At 37.4% G+C, this 19,605-nt stretch overlaps 1 protein-coding gene across 1 annotated transcript; it reads right to left on the bottom strand.

Annotated features, from left to right (window-relative positions):
* Positions 1–9,966: 9,966 nt before the first annotated feature.
* TSPAN19 (tetraspanin 19) lies at positions 9,967–18,538 on the bottom strand. Its single transcript, XM_039571082.1, is given in 8 exon segments — positions 9,967–10,035; positions 11,168–11,251; positions 12,554–12,595; positions 13,623–13,814; positions 15,598–15,678; positions 16,899–17,031; positions 18,286–18,356; positions 18,473–18,538. Coding segments are annotated over 8 exon segments (738 nt in total).
* Positions 18,539–19,605: the final 1,067 nt, after the last annotated feature.

Raw genomic sequence — 19,605 nt, forward strand, 5'->3', positions numbered from 1 at the left:
GAAGCAGACACATCTTGCTGATGGCTAGATTTTAGGCAGCTCATTTTAATTTTATAAATTACTTTATTGTGGTCCTAGCACATGAATTTTGACTTTTACCATTGGATAAGCTGACCCAAGTAGCCTTTCCAGCAACAGTGAAACTATTATTTATTACAGTAGTGCCCAGTGACTCCCAACAAAGACCACTAAACAAATATACAGAGTTAAAAAGAAAGCCATATATCCGAAAGACATAAAATTTCAAGCAAATAAGTCATATGATGACAAAAAGGAAGTGTTCTAATTCCATTTGGGGGAATTTGGAACAATAAGAGATGAAAAGATTTGCCAGCAGTGACCCAGCATGTCAATGGCAAAGAAAAAAACCCTAGAATTTCTGAGTCTCTGTCTATTATCCGAAGCACAGCACTTCAGAACTGATTTCAACAGTTTATTTCTAAATCAAGATTTAGTGGTGGTCTCAAATAACTTTTTTTAGCTTTTTTAGCTTTTTTAAACTTCTTTCTATTTACATTTCTCATAACCCTCCCAACAGTTCATCCTATATATACGTAAACCATTCAGTATATTACATTATCTATTTTATAGGAAATACAGTCTCATCTCAATTGACCATGAAAAAATATTCATCTCTTCTTATGAAGGCAGCAAAGGAAATACATATCTTCAGTTCATGAGATATCTCTCATCTCCAAAAAGCTGGAGAAAGCTTTGTGATTCAGGGTTTGTTCTTGCTCACACTCTTTTCCAACTTGAAGAACACCACTAAATGTGGTGGAGTAAGACACGTGTGAACTTGTGTGAGGAAAAGAAGAACCTGGCCTTTCTCTTCTTGAAGAACTCCTCTTTGGCTTTTAGAGCTATAAAGAACACAGCGAAATGCATGCAATGCAAATAAGCCGATTACAAAATTATTTGAAATATATATATTTTTATATTCATGATGCACTAAATCAGCATGTCTTTGGAGGAGAGGATGTTGAAAAGGTCATAAATAAATACAGAGAAATATTCCAGTGGTTCTTTTCCTCTTCATGTTTGCAGAGTCATGCCTAAACATTCTAAATATGTTCGTTCTTAGATTTTTGCATTTGTGTTTATTATTTCTGTATAATAAAATAAGCATGTGCAGAAAAAAATATCACCATTTGGAGGATTTCAGCTAGTGCACTGAAAAAAGAATCACTAAGAACTGTGGTCTGCAGAAGTGACATGACACAGCACTTTGTAAAGAGAATACCAGCGACTCTGTTATTTGCTTTTAAGCCATTAATTTTAGTTTCTCTCAAATATATCTGCTTTCTAATATATGGATCAGACTCTTAGCTAGCATAAATTTCCACAGGATATTTATCTTACTGGGGTTATGTCGAGGATTTGAAAATTATTAGTGCACACACCTATCTGTCAGAAGTAATGAAAGAGAATAGTTTCCTTTCTGGTAAAGGAAAATATTATTAGTATTTCAAGCTGTTTCCATACAGTCATCACCAGCGTGATGAGTGTGGGAATCACATCATGCAGAGGTACAGGGCAGCAGATGGAGGTGTGCTAACAGTCTGACTTTTATGTGCGAGGTCTTAGGAACAGGAGACCTGCCTGCATAGCCCTCATGTAATGGTATGCCTGTGTGAGGGCATGTGGGCATAAGTGAGCACACAGGGACAGGCAGACACATCCTTGCCTGAGTGTCCACCTGTCATTCCTTCCCCAGACCTTTTGCATCTGTTGCCACTCTCAACCATATTTGTCAGAGGAAGGGTTGAAAGGTTTGAAAATCTTAATGTTCCTCTTGCAGTAATGAAAATGTATGACTGAGAATAGGAGAAAGTCCCTTAGAGGCAGGGCTGCTACAGAAACACACCCCTCATTAGAAACATAAGACTTGATCCAGGAAAGAAATGGTCACAATGCCTAAGCACAAGAAAAGCTCCAACTAGGCTTGCTTAGGACTAGCAAAATGCTTGCAAGATTGAGTCTAGGGACATTTAAACTTTACTTTTTATTGCTTTTACTTTCTGCAGTGAATGTAGGGATATTACCAAAACTTTTTATGCCACTCCTCTGAGCTCCTCAATGATTGATATGTACCCGTGTCTGAATTAGCAAAGGAAGTAAGATGGTGTCACAGAAATATTAAAAGTGTCTCTAATCCACCTAAACATATGAAACATGGCTCTGATAATGACTGATGAGGAATTACTTATAAATAAGAGCATGATGGATGTGACATGAGAACAGGTACCAGCCCAGGGGTATTGGAGGTGAGGTAGTGAAGGTTGTAACAGTCATGCTGATCAAATAACTAAATCTAAATTTTATTCAGACTCAAGAACCATTAAGAAAGTCTTCATTTACATTCTGCATATTTTTTTTTACTAACACAGTAGCTGTTAAATGAAACAATGCTTTGCCAAGCCGTGCTGCAGACTTTGAGGAACCACAATTGGTTTCAATGTAGCCATTCAAGTAGATGGGTGTTGCCATTGCCAGTCAGACTAGAACGATGCTCAAGATCATACACTCATTCTCAGTTCATGGTGTTTACAAATAACATAGTGTGTAAGAATGATGTGTTGTACTAGACTTCAATACTTTATGTTATCACCTGCAATCTGTATTAAAATAGGACAGAGAGACAGATAATAAACTTGTGACTTCCACAGTACTGGGTAAGTATGGAATTACAGGCAGAGATCTATGTAGGACTAAGTAGGCTGCCCAGGAAAGTGGCTGAGTCACCAACTCTAGAGTTACTTAAAATGCATGTAGATATTGCACTTGGGGATATGGTTTAGTGGTGGACTTGACAGCGCTTGGTTAATGATGAGACTCAGCGATCTAAAGGTTTTTCTCAACCTAAACTAGTCAATTACACTGTAATTCTAAGTCTCAAGAAAGTATAAACCATTGGCATTTATTTCATAGAGTGAAGAGATTATGGGGTGCACCATACAGCCATTTGGAACACCATTATATTCTTTATTCTACATTCAACAAAAAGGGGAGAGGTACACTTCCCTCGATTCCCATGGCCATCATAAATGACTGATATTAGCAACCTGTTCCTCCAAAGCCATCATGCCTTTTGCTACCCTGGGAGGCCTTTTAAATTTGCCCTACACGTTATGATCTCTGGGCACACTGGAATGGAATTGCATTTGGGTAAAGTTATATTAATTTTATAGTTACTTTCCAATAGTTTAAGATTTTGACACTGCCAATGCATAAGAACACTGATTTTTATTTGCACACAGAAATATTTTAGAAGGTAATTTTTGGAGCCTCAAATTCCAGTATGTTTTGGGGGAGAAAAAAATTATGTCTTTTCACAGTATTGAACTGCTTCATTGGTTGACCTAAAAATATTGACATTAAATCTTTGGAAATTTGTTGCAGTGGGGATCCTGCAACACGCATATATCAAACCAGGAGTCCCGTGGAAAGGAAATATACATGGACAGACAGATTCTTGCTAGCTGTTTCAGAGATGTTTATTTCTCCAGCCGCATGGCCGGAGCTCTGCCCAGGAACTGTTCCAGTCACGGGACCAAGGGTCCTTCTGCCCGCGCAGGGAACACAAACCAACCAATGGGAACGAGGCTGAGCAGGGGCAGGGAAACCCCGTGTCTGTGCCCTCAGGGCCCCTCTCCCAGGGCTCCATGGCAGGGGAGGGACCCCAACACCTCCCCCATTTTATTTTAATAAAAGGAGAATGAAAACAACTGGATAAACGTAACAAGAACAGTTTCAAAACAAAACAAGCCACCCTCCTGAGTCTTTAAATGTCCAAACAGATTCTGTGGAACATCTTAGGGCTGACAGAAGGGAGACAGGACTCTCTGAGCATGCTTTGTGGGGAAACTGAGGCAGGAGAGGGTTTAACTTCTTCCCTCTCCCTTTTCATCCCCCACTCAGCATTGGAAAGGGATTTTTGGGGAAACAATTGGCAAAGGCACGGTTTTGTGAGGGAAACCATGGGTGAAAAAACGGATTGGGAATACACTGGGGGTAATAGGACATAGGGTAAAAGGGAAAGGTGGGATTAGGAAAGGGAGACTGTAGGGGGGGTTTACAAGGGAGGTATTGTCTAACATGACTACGATTTTTAGCATATATACTGCCTTTCACAGAAACACCATCAGGCCCAGTGACCTGCGATGCTTGTAACCCTTTTCTACCTCGTATAATTTTGAATTCCACCACCTCTCCATCTCCCAAGCTTGGGATGCATTTTTCAGGGTTATTCTTTTTAATAGCAGTTCTATGCACGAATACGTCTTGCTGGTTGTCACACCTTGTTGTAAAACCATAGTTTTGCTTAACATTATACCATTTTACTATCCCTAAGGTCTTAGTTACTATGATCTTTTCCTTTTTCCTAGTGGCTGCTGTTTTCTGTCTCGCTGAGTCTTTGCTCTCTCCTTCGGTTGCTCCCGTGTTGGAATTGTCGGGGCTGCTGGTGCCTGCGGGCTCTTCCCGGGGTCGCGTTCGGGGCTGCGCGGGCCGGGCCGGGCCGCGCCGCTCAGTTCTCCGCGCGTCGCCTCCTCTGGTCGCAGCTTCGCTGCTGCTGCCAGGCGCTGCACCCACGTCTTGGCCGGGCCCCCGAGCGACGACCCCCCCGTGCCCTGCTCCAGCGCACGTCTCGGCTGGGCGCAGCTCCGTTCTACCGCCACCGCCACCAGCCGCCGCCCGCGCGCTGCCCCTCTCGGCCAGGCGTTCACGGGGCTCGCTCCACCACGCGCTGCGCGCAGCCGGGCAGGCACCGCCGGGTCCCGCTGCTCCCGCCGCGCCTCGCTCCGCCACCGACACTACGGCTCGCTTGGCTCCGCCCGCACGCGGGAACTGCCTCGCTGCTGCTCGCAGAGCGCTCGGTGCACGTGGCCTGGGCCGCACGGTCCCTGCGCCAGGCTTCCCTTCGCCAGGACACAGCTGACATTGCTCAACAGTCTCGGTAACTAAATAATATTCACGAAAATATTCTTCCATCGGCATATATTTTGACTCCAGTATTAACTGTGTCCAAACGGTTTTCCAAAAGCCCTTGGTAAGAATTAAATCCCAAGAAACATAGAAAAAGTTCTTAAACAACCATGCCAGGAAGTGTTTCAGTTCTTTTGAGCTTGAATCAAGCTAAAATTTACAAATCGTTATTCAAGAATCATTTTAAGTTTAAGATAAATGTCCATATGCGGCTCTGAGAGCCAAGAGTCTTCCCACGGTTCCTCCATAGTTTAGATATGGAATAGCAAAGCAAAACCAAAACGAGGAATCCAAAGTTTCCAGGGTTTACTCACACAAATCAGTCGCTTAGGGATCGGGGATCGTTCTGCTCTCAATTCTCCACCATTTGTTGCAGTGGGGATCCTGCAACACGCATATATCAAACCAGGAGTACCGTGGAAAGGAAATATATATGGACAGACAGATTCTTGCTAGCTGTTTCAGAGATGTTTATTTCTCCAGCCGCATGGCCGGAGCTCTGCCGAGGAACTGTTCCAGTCACGGGCCCAAGGGTCCTTCTGCCCGCGCAGGGAACACAAACCAACCAATGGGAACGAGGCTGAGCAGGGGCAGGGAAACCCCGTGTCTGTGCCCTCAGGGCCCCTCTCCCAGGGCTACACGGCAGGGGAGGGACCCCAACAGAAATTCTTTATTTAATTCAGTATTAAACAAATTTAATGTAGGTAAAAGTAGTTCAGGCTGGGAAAAATTGAACTGTAAACATATGCTGTTCCCATCACTAGATGATGTGAATCTAGCTGGGAAATATTTTTTTAGAAATATGAAATATACAGATTATTCTAATCACCTTATTGTCATAAGGGATAAATGCCCTAAGTTCTGTGATCAAAGCATTATACAAGACTGCATTTGAATTTAGCATAATTGAGGCTTAAGAATGTTCTCTAAAGAAAGAAAGGTCACCTTCTATTTTGAAACATCATTAGTTCACTGGGATCATGTGTTAATGTCACTACCTCTGCTAAAGGAGAAAGGGTTTTATTTACTGTACTCTTGGAATTCTAGATACTTTTATAAGAATGGAGAATGGGAGCTTGGCTAGTGATTCTTAAAAGATCTAGCAAGCTTGACATTAAAAAAAGCACACTATACTCATATTCTCATCTTACTTTTCTCCTTTATATTTTAAAGCTAGATACTCCCTTTTTATTTTTTTGGGGGGGAGGGGGGTGTTTTGGGTTTTTTAATCTGTTTTGGGAGGGGGGTTTTGGTTGTTTGGTTTTTGGAGGTTTTTTTGTGTTTTGTTTGTTTTGTTATTGAGTGATAGTTTTCCAGCTGGTAGTATCTATCTAATACACCGTGGTTTCAAATTTTCATTACAAAGAATCATCCTAGAAAAATTATCTCTTTGATCTGTCCTGTTCTTTTGAGTTTGGATCCTCAGATTCTTGGATGTCATACCTGAAATTATCTAAAACAATCTAGACCAAACTAGTATTTAAAATATATAAGCCTCTTCACCTCTTCCCCGTGACTTTTATACTGAAGTAGCTCTATCGATAGCATTATGGGAGCTTCCCATTCAGAACATACACATGACATTCACAGAACTGACATTGATTACATTAGCTTTGGATAAGTACCAAACAAATTACAAATGTCCTGTGGGAACTGCAGGTTCTGTTCCCACAGGAATTGAGAAGTATGAGCAATATAATTGCAAACCAAATAACTATAATTTTTATTTCTTTCAGAATATGAAAACAAAATAACTTGGTGGCACTCACACCACTGTTTTTCTAGGGCTGCCTAGCCATGTAGACAGGGATATAGTTAATTTGTGCCTAACTTGTCCAAAAATTTTCTTGGAGCATCAGCAACTATGCAATTTCAAAGTGCCTGCTACATTGCTACATGTCAGCTAGCTTGTACCTGTAGCTCTATAAAAATTCAAGTCTAAACTGAGCTGTGTAGGATTTATTCAGAGCCACCTGAACTCCTCTTAAGCCCCCTGGAGAATTCTCCAAACATTAGTCATAGTGAACACCATGACTATTTATTTGATGTAATACTGACATTTGATCCCATTCCCTTATATTATCTAATGTTATAATAGCTGGAGAACCAATTACAGAGATAGGCACTGTGTTTTCCGTCTCATTCTCCTGAAAAGGTTGAAACCATTTTAAAATTTCAAGTCATGAGACACAGAGAAGTGCACTGAGAGTAAGATTCAGTGTCCTTTTACTGAAGATTAACTATTGTGCATCCAGGCACATAACAAGATGGGGCAGATATTAAGACAGCAAGAAGGAGCCTAATTTTAAGATAGGGCTTAGTTTACCCTATGTACAGAGAGGAAGAATAGAAATTCCAATCCTTGCGACGTATACGTGTTTTACACTGGACAAGTGATGGCCAAAAAACCACAACATTCAAACCAACAAACAAACAAGCAAGCAAACTACAGAATCCAAAACCAAAATAAGCAACCAAAACAAATAAACAAAAACAAATTAAAAAAATGACACAAATCACTGTTTTATTGCAGGATTATTTTTTGGACCCATCAGAGCCTTGGATCAGTTCCTTACAGAGCTGTGTGGCTTCTAGTGCCAGTGCCCAGCCAGGTGTGGGAGTAAGGCTAAGGACATGAAGGCAGTGGGACCATGCTGCAGCAGAAGAGTGCTTTCAAGCCAAATGAAAGTGACTGTGCAACCACCGTCTCTGTTTTCTCTCTTAACTTTGTAGATAGAATTCATGCAGTTATGATTTCCACCTGCACACTCGCACTAATAACTCCTTTAAGGACATCTCCTAATTTTGGTGACACGACTTCTAAATTAGCTGAACTGGATCCACTCATTAGCTTACAGAGCTCTAACACAGCTGCTGAGAGTGGTTTCCAATGCCTTCCTTGGTAGCACGGTCTCCCAACATAATTTTCTCTGTTAGTACAGTGCCATGTGGCTATTGGCTTTAGACTTATTCAGTATGTTTTTGTGTGGGCTATATATAAGGTGTGTATTTACAACATTCTGCTTATTTTTTTCTACGTCCTGCATTATTATTAAGCTCCCTGTGTCCTCTAGTGGCTACCTGTCAGAATTGCATAAATTGGCAAACACTTTTCTCCATTTTTGTATCTCAAAACATTACAAAAAACTTTAGCTTTCCATCCTGTAAATTTTGTCCTGTATTAATTCTTATTCCTTTTTTACTAAATTTTATATTAACAGTGACATTTTTATAGTTATTCCTGGTAAGCATCAGCAGTATATGTGGCAGTATTGACAATTTTATATATAATGCTCTTGAACACACACATTTGTCTATTGTCTTGTTATCTGTGTTCTTGCTGGAGATTTTAGCATCCATTATTAATTTTGAATGGTGATACAGGTCTTGGCAGGTATTGTGGACCATTTCCTTATGTTCAGAATTACATTCTTCTCTCACTTGGGCATGCCATATTTTTCCTTGGGACATTAGAAGTTGCCTTGGTCCATCCTAAAATAATATTTGTGTACAACCCACAGTGAATTTTTAAAGAATTTGGATTTTAGCCTACTGTGAAATGCCAATATACGAGCACATAATTGACAATCATTCTGTAATAAAGACATATTAGGAACAAATGCAAATTTCACATGTAACTTTATTTGGGGCTTTCTGAATTCTTGACTATATAGTATTAAAGTGGGATCCAGTTCATTTAGTGTTAACCACTTCAAGTTCTAAAACCTATACGTTAGGGACACTAGGCTCCCACTCAAACCAGAAGAATAATGGTACTTTTAAGAGGATGTCATTCTATAATACTTATCTAGGAAAAAGGATGAATTGCTACTTTACAGGAGTACCCTACACTTCACATGCACTAGAATATTTGTCCAGCTGGACTTAGCACTTAGCCAGGTAATTTCATCCTTAATAACCTTTTAGAACAAGGAGCATGATTATTTTAAGTGTAACAAACCAGTGAGACATGAATAGGTATTTATAAGGTTTGGATGTAATTTGCTGTGCTACAATAGTGAATTTTATTTAATAGTGAATAGCCCTCCCATGTGGACTGAATAGAAGTATTTGCATATTTTCAGAAGATACTTCAAACTGACCAAAGTATTCTGTACTTCCCAAAATGTACAGGAGGGAAGGAGACACTCCCCTGAATTTGAAGTTTTCTAAATAAAAAATTCAGCCTGTGGCAAGCACTTGAAGTGGAATTATTATCATTCTAAACAAAAAGAAGATACCAAATGTATAAGCATCAGAAAATTGATTCCTGAAAGGGAAGTTTTGGACAAAATAAGCAATGCTACCACGTATGCTTGTAATACTATACCTTCCTCAGTTCCCAAGATGTTTCAGGTCACCTCATTGATCAGAGGATAAAGAATGTTTTAAGGTTTCAAGAACACTCCACTCTAAACCACTAAAGATATTTGATTAAAATAATGGTAAGAGACATTGAGTGAGAACAAAAGATGTCAACAACAACACTCCTTGGAACACAGCTAAGGCCTCCAATATTTATAAGACTCAGTGAAATTTCCTGAGACTGAATTACACAACAGATAAGGACAAAACAGTGAAGGATTGGGAGGAATGGTAAAGGCCTAAGGAAGCAACATCTAGTAATTTTTTTTCTTGACCAAATCTGATAAAGGGCTCCTTCTGTTTCAAAGTTCAGTGTACTATATAGTACTATTTACATCACTCTGAACACTCAGGAAACTAATATTCAGGGTGTCAGGAAGATTTGTTAACCAGCTAGTAAATAGCATAGTGCTTCAAATTTTAACACACAAAATTTCATACCATACTACCATAACCATAGTCATGAACAAAACCCAAACATATTAAAGCCCAAATGTTAATATCATCATGTTTACAATAAGTAGAGCCTGATCGAAATTTTAGTGGAAGTAATTTCATAGACTGTCATAAGAATGGATCAGAGAATTCTTACACCACAGCAATGCTCAGGAGAGTTCATGGCTCATTTGGCAAAATATTCTTCCTGAATTTTCTAAATAGCTGATGAGTGTGATCAAAAAAAATCTGTGAAAGGAAAAAGGGTGAGTTAAAAAAAACAAAGAAAGTGTTCAAACGCACTCATGACTGAGCCAATCTGACTGCTAACTGGGCTCCTATGAATGAGAGTGCAGAGGATATAAAGGAGAATGATCAGGATGTGTCTGAAGACAGAAGGTCAATTTTCTGCATCGGTACAGACTTGCTGTGTGACCTCCAGCAAGTCACTTGGGTCCACATTCAAAGAAGTATCTTGAAATCTGTATCAAGTGACACATGATTCAGTGCTATGTGTTAAATGTTTCAGCACCCTATGAATCCAAATATGGTTGGATTCAATGATCTTAAAGGTCTTTTCCAAACTAAATGATTCTATGAATCTTGGTTGTAGCTCTTGAATGGGGATAATAGTTCTTTGCCATCTGACAAGAATGTGTCAGATGTATATTTAGGATCATGAGACAGTCATGTTCTGTGCTAATGAGGATTAGGTGAATATGAAAAAGAAACTTTTTCATTATTGAACCGGCTCACTCCATAGCCAGAATATTTTTACTACATATATTTAAGGGAAGGTACGACATATGGAAGAGGTAAAATAGGCCATGCTTTTAATTGTCTGAGTAAAAATGCACTGATTTCATATTTCACAATTTTAGATATTATTAAAAATCCTTCTGCCTACCTTCAGGGCATCTGTGGAGTGAACAATCAATTCTTTTTCCCTTTATTCATGTGATTTTGTTTTGATATTGAAAGCTCTATTCCTTTTTGCAAAACAAAATTTTCTCATAGATATGTGGGAGATTTCATTGTTTTGTCTTGTTAGATGTAGTACACTCATGGAGTAGGTTCTGCACAAACAGAGGACAAAAGAGGTCTTTTGGTGCAGAGATTTTACATGCTCTTTAACCACTTCCTGACCTTGAAATGCTTTTTGCTTTCAGAGGTCTGGTCAATCACTTCATTCTACAGACTTCAGACAACATAATCCCTGGAGATTGTTGGTAAACACTGCTTGATCTTACTTCTATTTAAAGTTGATGGAAATCTTTAAAAAATTTGGAGAGCACATCAAAGCCAAATGGCACTGGATTGATTTTTACTCCCAGTAAAAATATCAATATTTTATGGGTTTTTTACTCAGAAGTAGTCTGACCTGTGTAGTTAGTAGGCTGATAGTAATTGCAGGTAATGTAAGAGCATTGTTTTCAAAATATGTATTGAAATGTTCTTCACATTCCTAAGCAAGTACATATGAAGAGATGTCAAGAAAAATCATGTCAATTTTGGAACTCATATTGCATCTTCATAAGAACATACTTTAAAAATACGTAGAATAGAACTTTCTGTGTAGTGTGATAGGTTCTGGTATTCATTTGCCAGAAAGCAAGTACATCAGTAATGTCTACTGTGGAATGTTAGCTATAGCACTTTTTAAATTATCTGAATTAAACAGATCGTTCTTAAGGAAATCTGATACTTTTCTGTGGAAATGTTCCAGATCTTCTTACTTAATCAAAACAGAATTTGCTCTTGTATGTGTTTAACTTAGAGATTAACTTACAAGTAAATGCTCAAAAGAATATTTTCAAGTTTTCATTGATTCTTATGAATTATACATCCTAAAATGGATGTGAATATTATCCAGATTAAAATCTATATTCATTATATTGCTTTTAAAAACAATTGTCAAATTCTTATGGAGATTTAAATAGGTGCAAATACAATAAAACATATACATAAATGTTTTCTGTACCTCAAAGTGATTTTTTAATAGCGACAAGGGTTTGTAGAAACAGGGAGAAATTCAGAACTGATGAGAAAAAGAAGACAACAGCAGATGTCACTGGACAACTTCCCATCATTTATGGTTCTGCACTGTCAAGAAGCAACCATCACCCACTGTATTTTTGTCCTCATTGGCTGGTCCTAGTAACACTGCATGGGTTACAGAAGAGGATGATATGTATCCCTTTGCTCCAGCTCGGGTGCTGATATCAGGTGGTCCTATGCAAACTGGTCCCATGTTATTCAGACACATAAATGTTAACATGAACTGGTCTCACAAAACACACCATATTTTAGTGTCTTGCTCATTCCACTTATCCTGTAAAGTATTGGAGATGCTCTGGAAACAGATAATACAAACAAGGGGAGACATTGCTCACAGTTACAAGTGGAAAATGTACTGGATACTTTTTATAGACTGCTGCTTTCCATTGTCATCACTGATTTGCACAGCATGGGTTTATGCCAAGATGCTTCTTAAACCACTTCTGAATTTCCCTGTGATATTGATCAGGCACAATTCCTGTTCTATTGAAGCATCCTTAATTTAGAACTGCCTACATGACTGACAGCTAACAAGTAAAAACCAAGGCTTCAGAGTGATCAGAGACAAAATGATGAATATTGTTAAAACCTTGGCATTTGTAAGCCACATCTTGAAGGCAAATATGTTTTGTACTTCTTTTTCTAAAGTCCATTTAGTAGCAGAACTTACATAGTTCAAGATTTTTCAAGATTTTTTTTTTTTTTTTACCATACTGTATGTTGAATCCCTTGGGACATCATTATATATTCCCTTGGGAATATATAAAATACTATTAATGACCTTCATTTTTTCATTTTCCTCATGGCAGATGCCAATGACTCCAGCAGCTGGGTAGGTGGTGACTGTGCTTCTACAACAGTTCAATAAAACTGCAGTCAAGTATACCAGCACACATTCTAGCTGCACCAGTGACATAATGGGGTCACCATTAATCACTTGAGAAATCACGAATGCAATGAATCGATTTTCAAAGAACAGATTTTAAAAATACATTACAAATGCATTTGTAATCTTGAGACTAGACATATATGCTTTGTGAGTTATCTGGAATAATAAATTATCTTCAGCACTCATTAAAAATGATGTAACTCACCTCTGTAAGAAATCATATTAAGGGACTCACAGCTGATCTATAGAAGCATATTAAACCATATTAAGCTGTTAAACTGTAGTGTTTGTAATTAAAAGCTCATAATGCAGAATTAATTTGAAAGGTGGATAGTAGATCACTGGACAAAAACACTGCTAACAACTTCTAAAATAATTGACACAACCCAAATGCTTTAAAGGACTTTTCAAAAAAAGTAAAAAAAATTACCTTCTGCCAGGCCACAGGAAATATTTTGATTAATAACTAAATATGTGTATTGAAAGTACTAATTTGCAAGCTCATTTTAGACTTTAAGCACTATTTCTGAGAGTCTCAGTGCAAAACCTATTCAAATGTTCTCACAGTAGGAGCTCTCCTTTGACCTCATAACATCTCTTGGTTCACAACAGACTTGAGACCTAAGCAGATCAAGTTTTTTATGGTATCTAGCACTACAAAAAATACCAGGACTCCCATTAATTTTTTCAGCTGCAGGAATTCTTACAGCTTTCTGTGACCAGAGCTCTCTGCTCCTACATGAAATAAGAAGTTCTTCAAAAGCTTAATCTCATCAGTAGTGATACATATAACAGCAAGGAATCTTGCCAACCCACATCAGATAATAGCAGCAGATCTTGAAAAATTAATTCTTTACTACATGAGACTTTTTTTTAAAATAAATTCTTATTTTCCGGTAAATATGGTATACCTACTTCTGGTCGATGCAGTATTTTTAGAGGTGATTTTAGAGGTGGGTTTTTTCCCTACATCATGCTGCATAGCCTTCAGAATGTTCCACACCAGTTCCTGCTCAGCCAGACTCTCATTCCCATATTCAGAAATAAAATCACCAGTTCTGTTGCTCCATTGACTGTGGACCTGTTAATAAATATTTATAGTGTTTGATACATGCATATTGGTGAGAGTGGGGATGGGTAGTCCAATCCTTGATCTTTTATTGATATTCAGGCTTCTTCAAGGTTTTCTTGCAAGCAGCAGCATTCTAATCAATTTGCCAAATATGATCTAAGACACATCATACCCATTGTACTAATGGGAAAGGTAAAAGCCAAAGGGAAGGATAAATGAAGCAACCCAAATCACATACACAGCACAAGGTAATTTGCCCACTGGGGCCAGAAGAGCCAGGAAACACTTTAGTTCCATCTGATCTGTCCTGAAATACTAAATCCTACTTCTCATACTTACTTTTAATAAGCACAGCACCATGTAACAATAAGCACAAACCAAATATTGCTTCTAGACCTAATGTGATACAAGCTTTTGTGAGTACCACAGAATCTGGCCAGGACATGTATTGCTGTAGTCTAACCACTCATATTGGCCCTAGATTAGGCATCTTTGCTGAGACTGTTAAAATACACCTTCAACAGTAAATGAAGTGGACAAGCTGATCATAAAGAGTCTGATTAGAGAGAGTGTAGCAGGGAAGGTATGCAGAGGAGAAATCCTAAGCCACTGAAAGGTTTCATCACAAAGCAATACAAAAATTAAGCTTCTCCAACTCATTTCCCTTGCTACAGCCATCCTAAAAACAAAACTCAAAAGCTTTCATGGTGAATGATGATGTAACCATCATTTATTATACTTCAGCAGCACTTGATTAAGGTTGAGATCAAGTGCAATTACAGTTGATAAAAAATAAATTTACCTTTGAATTTTCAATCAATTTTTCTTGCACAAATGCCAGAATGAATTATTCCTGACAGGTTAAATCTTTCAAAATGTAAAACCATCATATAAACCAGGGGTGATTCCATCATTATAAATCAACATTTAATGAAGAAATTTGATGATACAGATGCTCTTTGAAGGACTAAAAGTAATTTATTTGTGCTGTAGTCTGCCTGAATAGCAGCAGGCTTCAGAGGACTGTATGAACCTTATGAGAACACTGTAATTGAAGGTTTTCTTAAACCATAGATTTTTAAATTATTGAAGAGAGAAATGACCAGACTGGTATTGATGCAGTACAGATTACCTTCCACATAACATTGTGAGAACTGCTCAAGCTATTGCAGTTGCTGTATGTAGAAAAACAGATTACTTTGAAGTGGAACATTTACCAGAGAAAACAGCTATGTTGGTATTAATTCTGGCTCGCTGTTTTTCAAATTGAAGCTACATGTTCCTTAGATTAGATCTCTGCTTGTACCTAAAATAGAGGTTCAGACAATAAAGTTAGTAAATCATTGGTCTACTTTGCATGCCATGATACCAATGAGTCCTGCTATCACAGGGGACTACTGCTGTCACCTGCTAACAGACACAGCTTAGCATCTAGTGCTTCCTCCCACCCCTGCAGATACCCAGGAAAGAGGGACGTCCTGGGAAATCGCTCAAAGGAATAAAGCTGTCCCTAACACTGCTGAGTCCACATTCCTGAACAGGAAAGGCATGATTTTTTGCAGGGGAGAAATTGGAAATATATTTCCATGCACTCCCATTTACTTTATTGAACCATGCAGAATTCCTCCAATTAAGTTTTTCACATGTTCTACTATTCCTGATCATCATGTAGAATAGTCAACTTCAATCAAATGGTAATACAGCTTATAGTGAGAACTGACTATTATATATTTTTTAATTAATTGCAAGAAAAAACTTTGAAGTTATCAGCAGTTTCACATAATTTATTTACATACCTCTTCTTTTTTTTCATTATTATCAGCACCAATATTGCCATCTGCGTTAGAAACGCCAGGATTTGAAAACTCATATACTGAAAAAATCCCCAAAGCCAAGCTATGTATAAACATTATTTTGAATAAGTGAACAATACAATAAAAAATTCCAGAAGCTCAGGTGTAATCCTTCAGGACTATTACTTAGAGTGATTTCAACAAAAATAAAAATTTCTTTTCCTGGAAACCTGCAGAAAGTGACATCATAGTCTAAGAAGCAGACTTCAACCAAAGCACAACTCACTGTGTTGGGCTTGAAGACATAACCATAACTTTCTTGGAAGTGAAGAGCAAAAGCTCTTTTTAGGTGGCTGTACCTCACTGAAGAAAATTCTTATCTCTTTATTTCCTGTTTGAATGACGTCCCATGCCTATTTAAGAACTCATTTAAGCTATACAACTCAAAATAAAAGGATAGTTGATTTTGCTTATTTCCAGTGAAAACAAATATTCCCCCCCAGTATCTAGATACTGTGCTACTAGATGATTCTATGGAAGTTGGAAATGAGACACTTCATTCTCTTTCATCACCTAACAAACTGTGAGGCAAACACTACATGCCTAGTTAGTAGCAGGAAGGAAGAAGGAAGAAGGTTCTTGGTTATAGCACCTGGGCTCCCCTCTTCGCTGTGCAAATTTGCACTTGTAGTGCTTAACAAATGAATTAGTAGCACAGTTCTCTGCTTCAGCCTTCACACAGTCTAACACAGATCTCTCAGAAAGGGTGACAATAAACAAAAGATGGAGGAAAAAAGGTATCAAGACGCTAATAAGAATATATAGTTACAGTGCAATTTTTCAGAAATTAAGGTTTCCTTCCATTAAAAAGCAGGAATTGTGTATAAATACAGTCTTCAGTCTAGTCTACATATGTAACCACTTTTTAATCATACGTTGATATTTCAATATTGCAGCCATACTGTAGCTACCCATGCCTTCAAGTTGCAATATCTGGACCAGGCTTTTCTTTATTTCTTCAACACATACTAAGTATTTAAAAACATTTATGTTAATAATTACAGTGGTTAAAATCTTTTCTGCATAAAACTTCAAGAATTTTGTCATTGAAAACTTCCATGCAGTGATATGGAAAGATCTTCACTTGTGTTGAGATTTCATTTGAACCAGGACTTTATCTAAATTTGTCTTTCTATCGACACATTTGTATGTAAAAATCACATCAAGACAGGGTCACATTTTTCATGCACACAAAATTCCCTTTCTTTTTCAAGAATGCTGGAGGCTGATTTCCACCTACTGTAACTAGCAGACATTTTATTTCCACAACAGTTCCAAGGACTCCCATGGCTGACGTAAAAGTAATAACAGATCCAATGCCAAGTATTATACAAGAAAGATATGTCACTGGCTAGTTCTTGACTGAAGAAACTGTAACACAGTGAATTTGTGCTGTTACTTATTTTCTCTTTATTTTCATGAGACTTCCACTTCCACATCTTATTCCAGAAAAGCAATTATATCTTTGCAATGCCATTACTGAGAGGATGGAAATAATAGAATGATAAAAGGGTATTATTATTACTTATATCTATATTCATAGAAAGAAAAAGATATATTTTCATAAATTTAGACAATGGTAATAACGCATGAGATGTAAACAGAAGATTCTCAATTGAACCATGTGAACCACTCACAATGAAATCAGTGAACAATTACAGTTTCAGTTTACAGATTTTTTTTCTGTTTGCCAAGAATTATTAACACATGTGCAAATCCTATGGGGAGATAGATGTATATTTCTCAATAAATTAAAGATTCAGTGTTGCCCTCCCTCTTTGCAACTGGCCACTTTCTCCTTTGCATTTCAACCATTCGTGCATAGACATGGAAAGTAGCAGGTTTTCGTTACTTCCAGTCCAAATGTTTTCTCCCATAATTACTGCATTGGATCATTCCTATGCCATTAGTTTGGAAGTGACATGTCTTAACACAGCCAAGGCAGTCTGCTCATTAAGAGCACATCTGTTGTTATGTGACCCAAAACTTACTCTTTTGTGAAAAAAAAATAAAAGAAAAAAAAAAGAAAAATATAGATGCTTTGGGGAAAAGGAATATCCATATGGAAAGGCCCACACTTATTCATTCCACCCAAATACTCACATAAAGGATTTATCATCTCTTCAAATGCAGGTCAAATGCAGTCTGGTAAATTTTATAAAGAAAAGGTGAATAGAGCTGATTTATTTTTCAGTGATTCATCTATAAGCTGTACACCAAGAGAAAGAAATAAATCAATTGCATAAATTATAATAATATCTAAATTGTAGATAAAGTAGTAATATGTTTTCTCCTATTTTGATAATCATACCACCTAGTGATAGAAAACATACTCAAGCGGAAAAAAAAACCTCACAACCATGCAGTTCAATCCAATAGTGCCACCTAGTGAAAATCTGTTACTGCTTCTGTCAATTTCCTAGAACCATACAACCCTAAAATGGTTTGTGTTGAAAGGGACGTTAGAGATCATCTACTTCCAACATCCCTACTATGGGCAAGATCACCTGCCACTAGACCAGGTTGCTCAAAGCCCCGTCCAGCCTGGATTTGAACACTTCCAAGGATGGGGCATTTTTATTCTGCAATCATTTAAAACAAAACAAAAATTCTATTTATACTCAGAAAAAACACTGAAGAAATTGTTTCTGTCAAATAAAAGCCACAAGCCATATATCGAAAGCATGAGACCTAGAGTCTGACAGAGGGGAGGGCAGGGGGTGAGGGGAAAGGGGAAGGATTGTTTTTTAATTAAGAACATCTAAAAAAATAATTTGAAGCTGCTAAATAAGGGAAAGAAAACAGATTTCTTGCCAAGAAAATTCCATTGACGATATTTAAATAGCACTTCTCTGTTACTTTTTTATCTCTTATTTTCATTCTTTTGTTTTCAGTTTTGAATCACAGCTGAAAGTATAATCATATATTCAGTTCATTATGAAACAAATATAACTAATCTTATAAACTACAATGAACATCCTTTCTCCAGATAATAGTTTAAAAATGTTAACAGTCACCTGATAGATTGAACAAAAAGTAATAGCAGCAGCAGAAGCATCAAGATGGTGTATTGTCTTTGTTACACTGTACACGTGTATTTTTGGTTTGGTTTGGTTTTTTTTCTTTCAAACTACTAAAGACCTTTGGAAGCAGCATGTATTTTGGAAGATTTATATGGCAAGATTTACATAGCCTGGCATACTCTTGTTCTTCTATTCTTCAGTGCACTTACTAAAAATTAAAGATACCAGCTGAAACGAAGAGATAACAAATGTGAAGCTTCTGCAGTCAAAATCTTGCATTAACAACTTATTTTACATAAAAACATATATTACATACATATCAAATTTGATTTTTTTAGAAGAAAATATTCAGCAAACACAAGCTTAGCTTGCCCTGTCAAGATCCTCAATGCCTGGAATAGAAAACTTCTGTTGCTGAATTTCAGCATGAAGAAAGCTTTAGTAAGCTTCTCAAACTCGCTCTGCACTGGAGTGGAGTCAAAAATGGGGTCAAAACCGCACCTTGTAAAATTATAGACTGTATGAGACAACAGGCTTTTCAATTTCCCTGAAGAAGCTTCACTACTTTTAAGAGTAACTGAATTTTTTTTTTGTTTTGTTTTCAAAATAGAATGTATCAAAACAGTGGTGTGATGCATTTTTTTTAGAAAAAAAACCTGAACAATTATATATTCAACCTGAAAACTGGAATCTGCAATAGTTCTATTGTAACAACTGTGTGGTTTCAAAGATTTATTCTGAGGAATTTTAATAATAATTCAGTTCAAGTTAAATTATTTACCTAAAAATTATTATTATCCTTGTAAATTTACTTACATTTTATGTTGCATTGTTGCTACACAAGAAAACCTTTACCAGTGTTGAATATTTCCATCCTACCTTAAGGAGAACAGTCAAACAATGATACATTTCTTCCTGAAGTCC

This window comes from Corvus cornix, chromosome 1A (genome assembly GCF_000738735.6).
Source record: "Corvus cornix cornix isolate S_Up_H32 chromosome 1A, ASM73873v5, whole genome shotgun sequence".
NCBI lineage: Eukaryota > Metazoa > Chordata > Aves > Passeriformes > Corvidae > Corvus > Corvus cornix.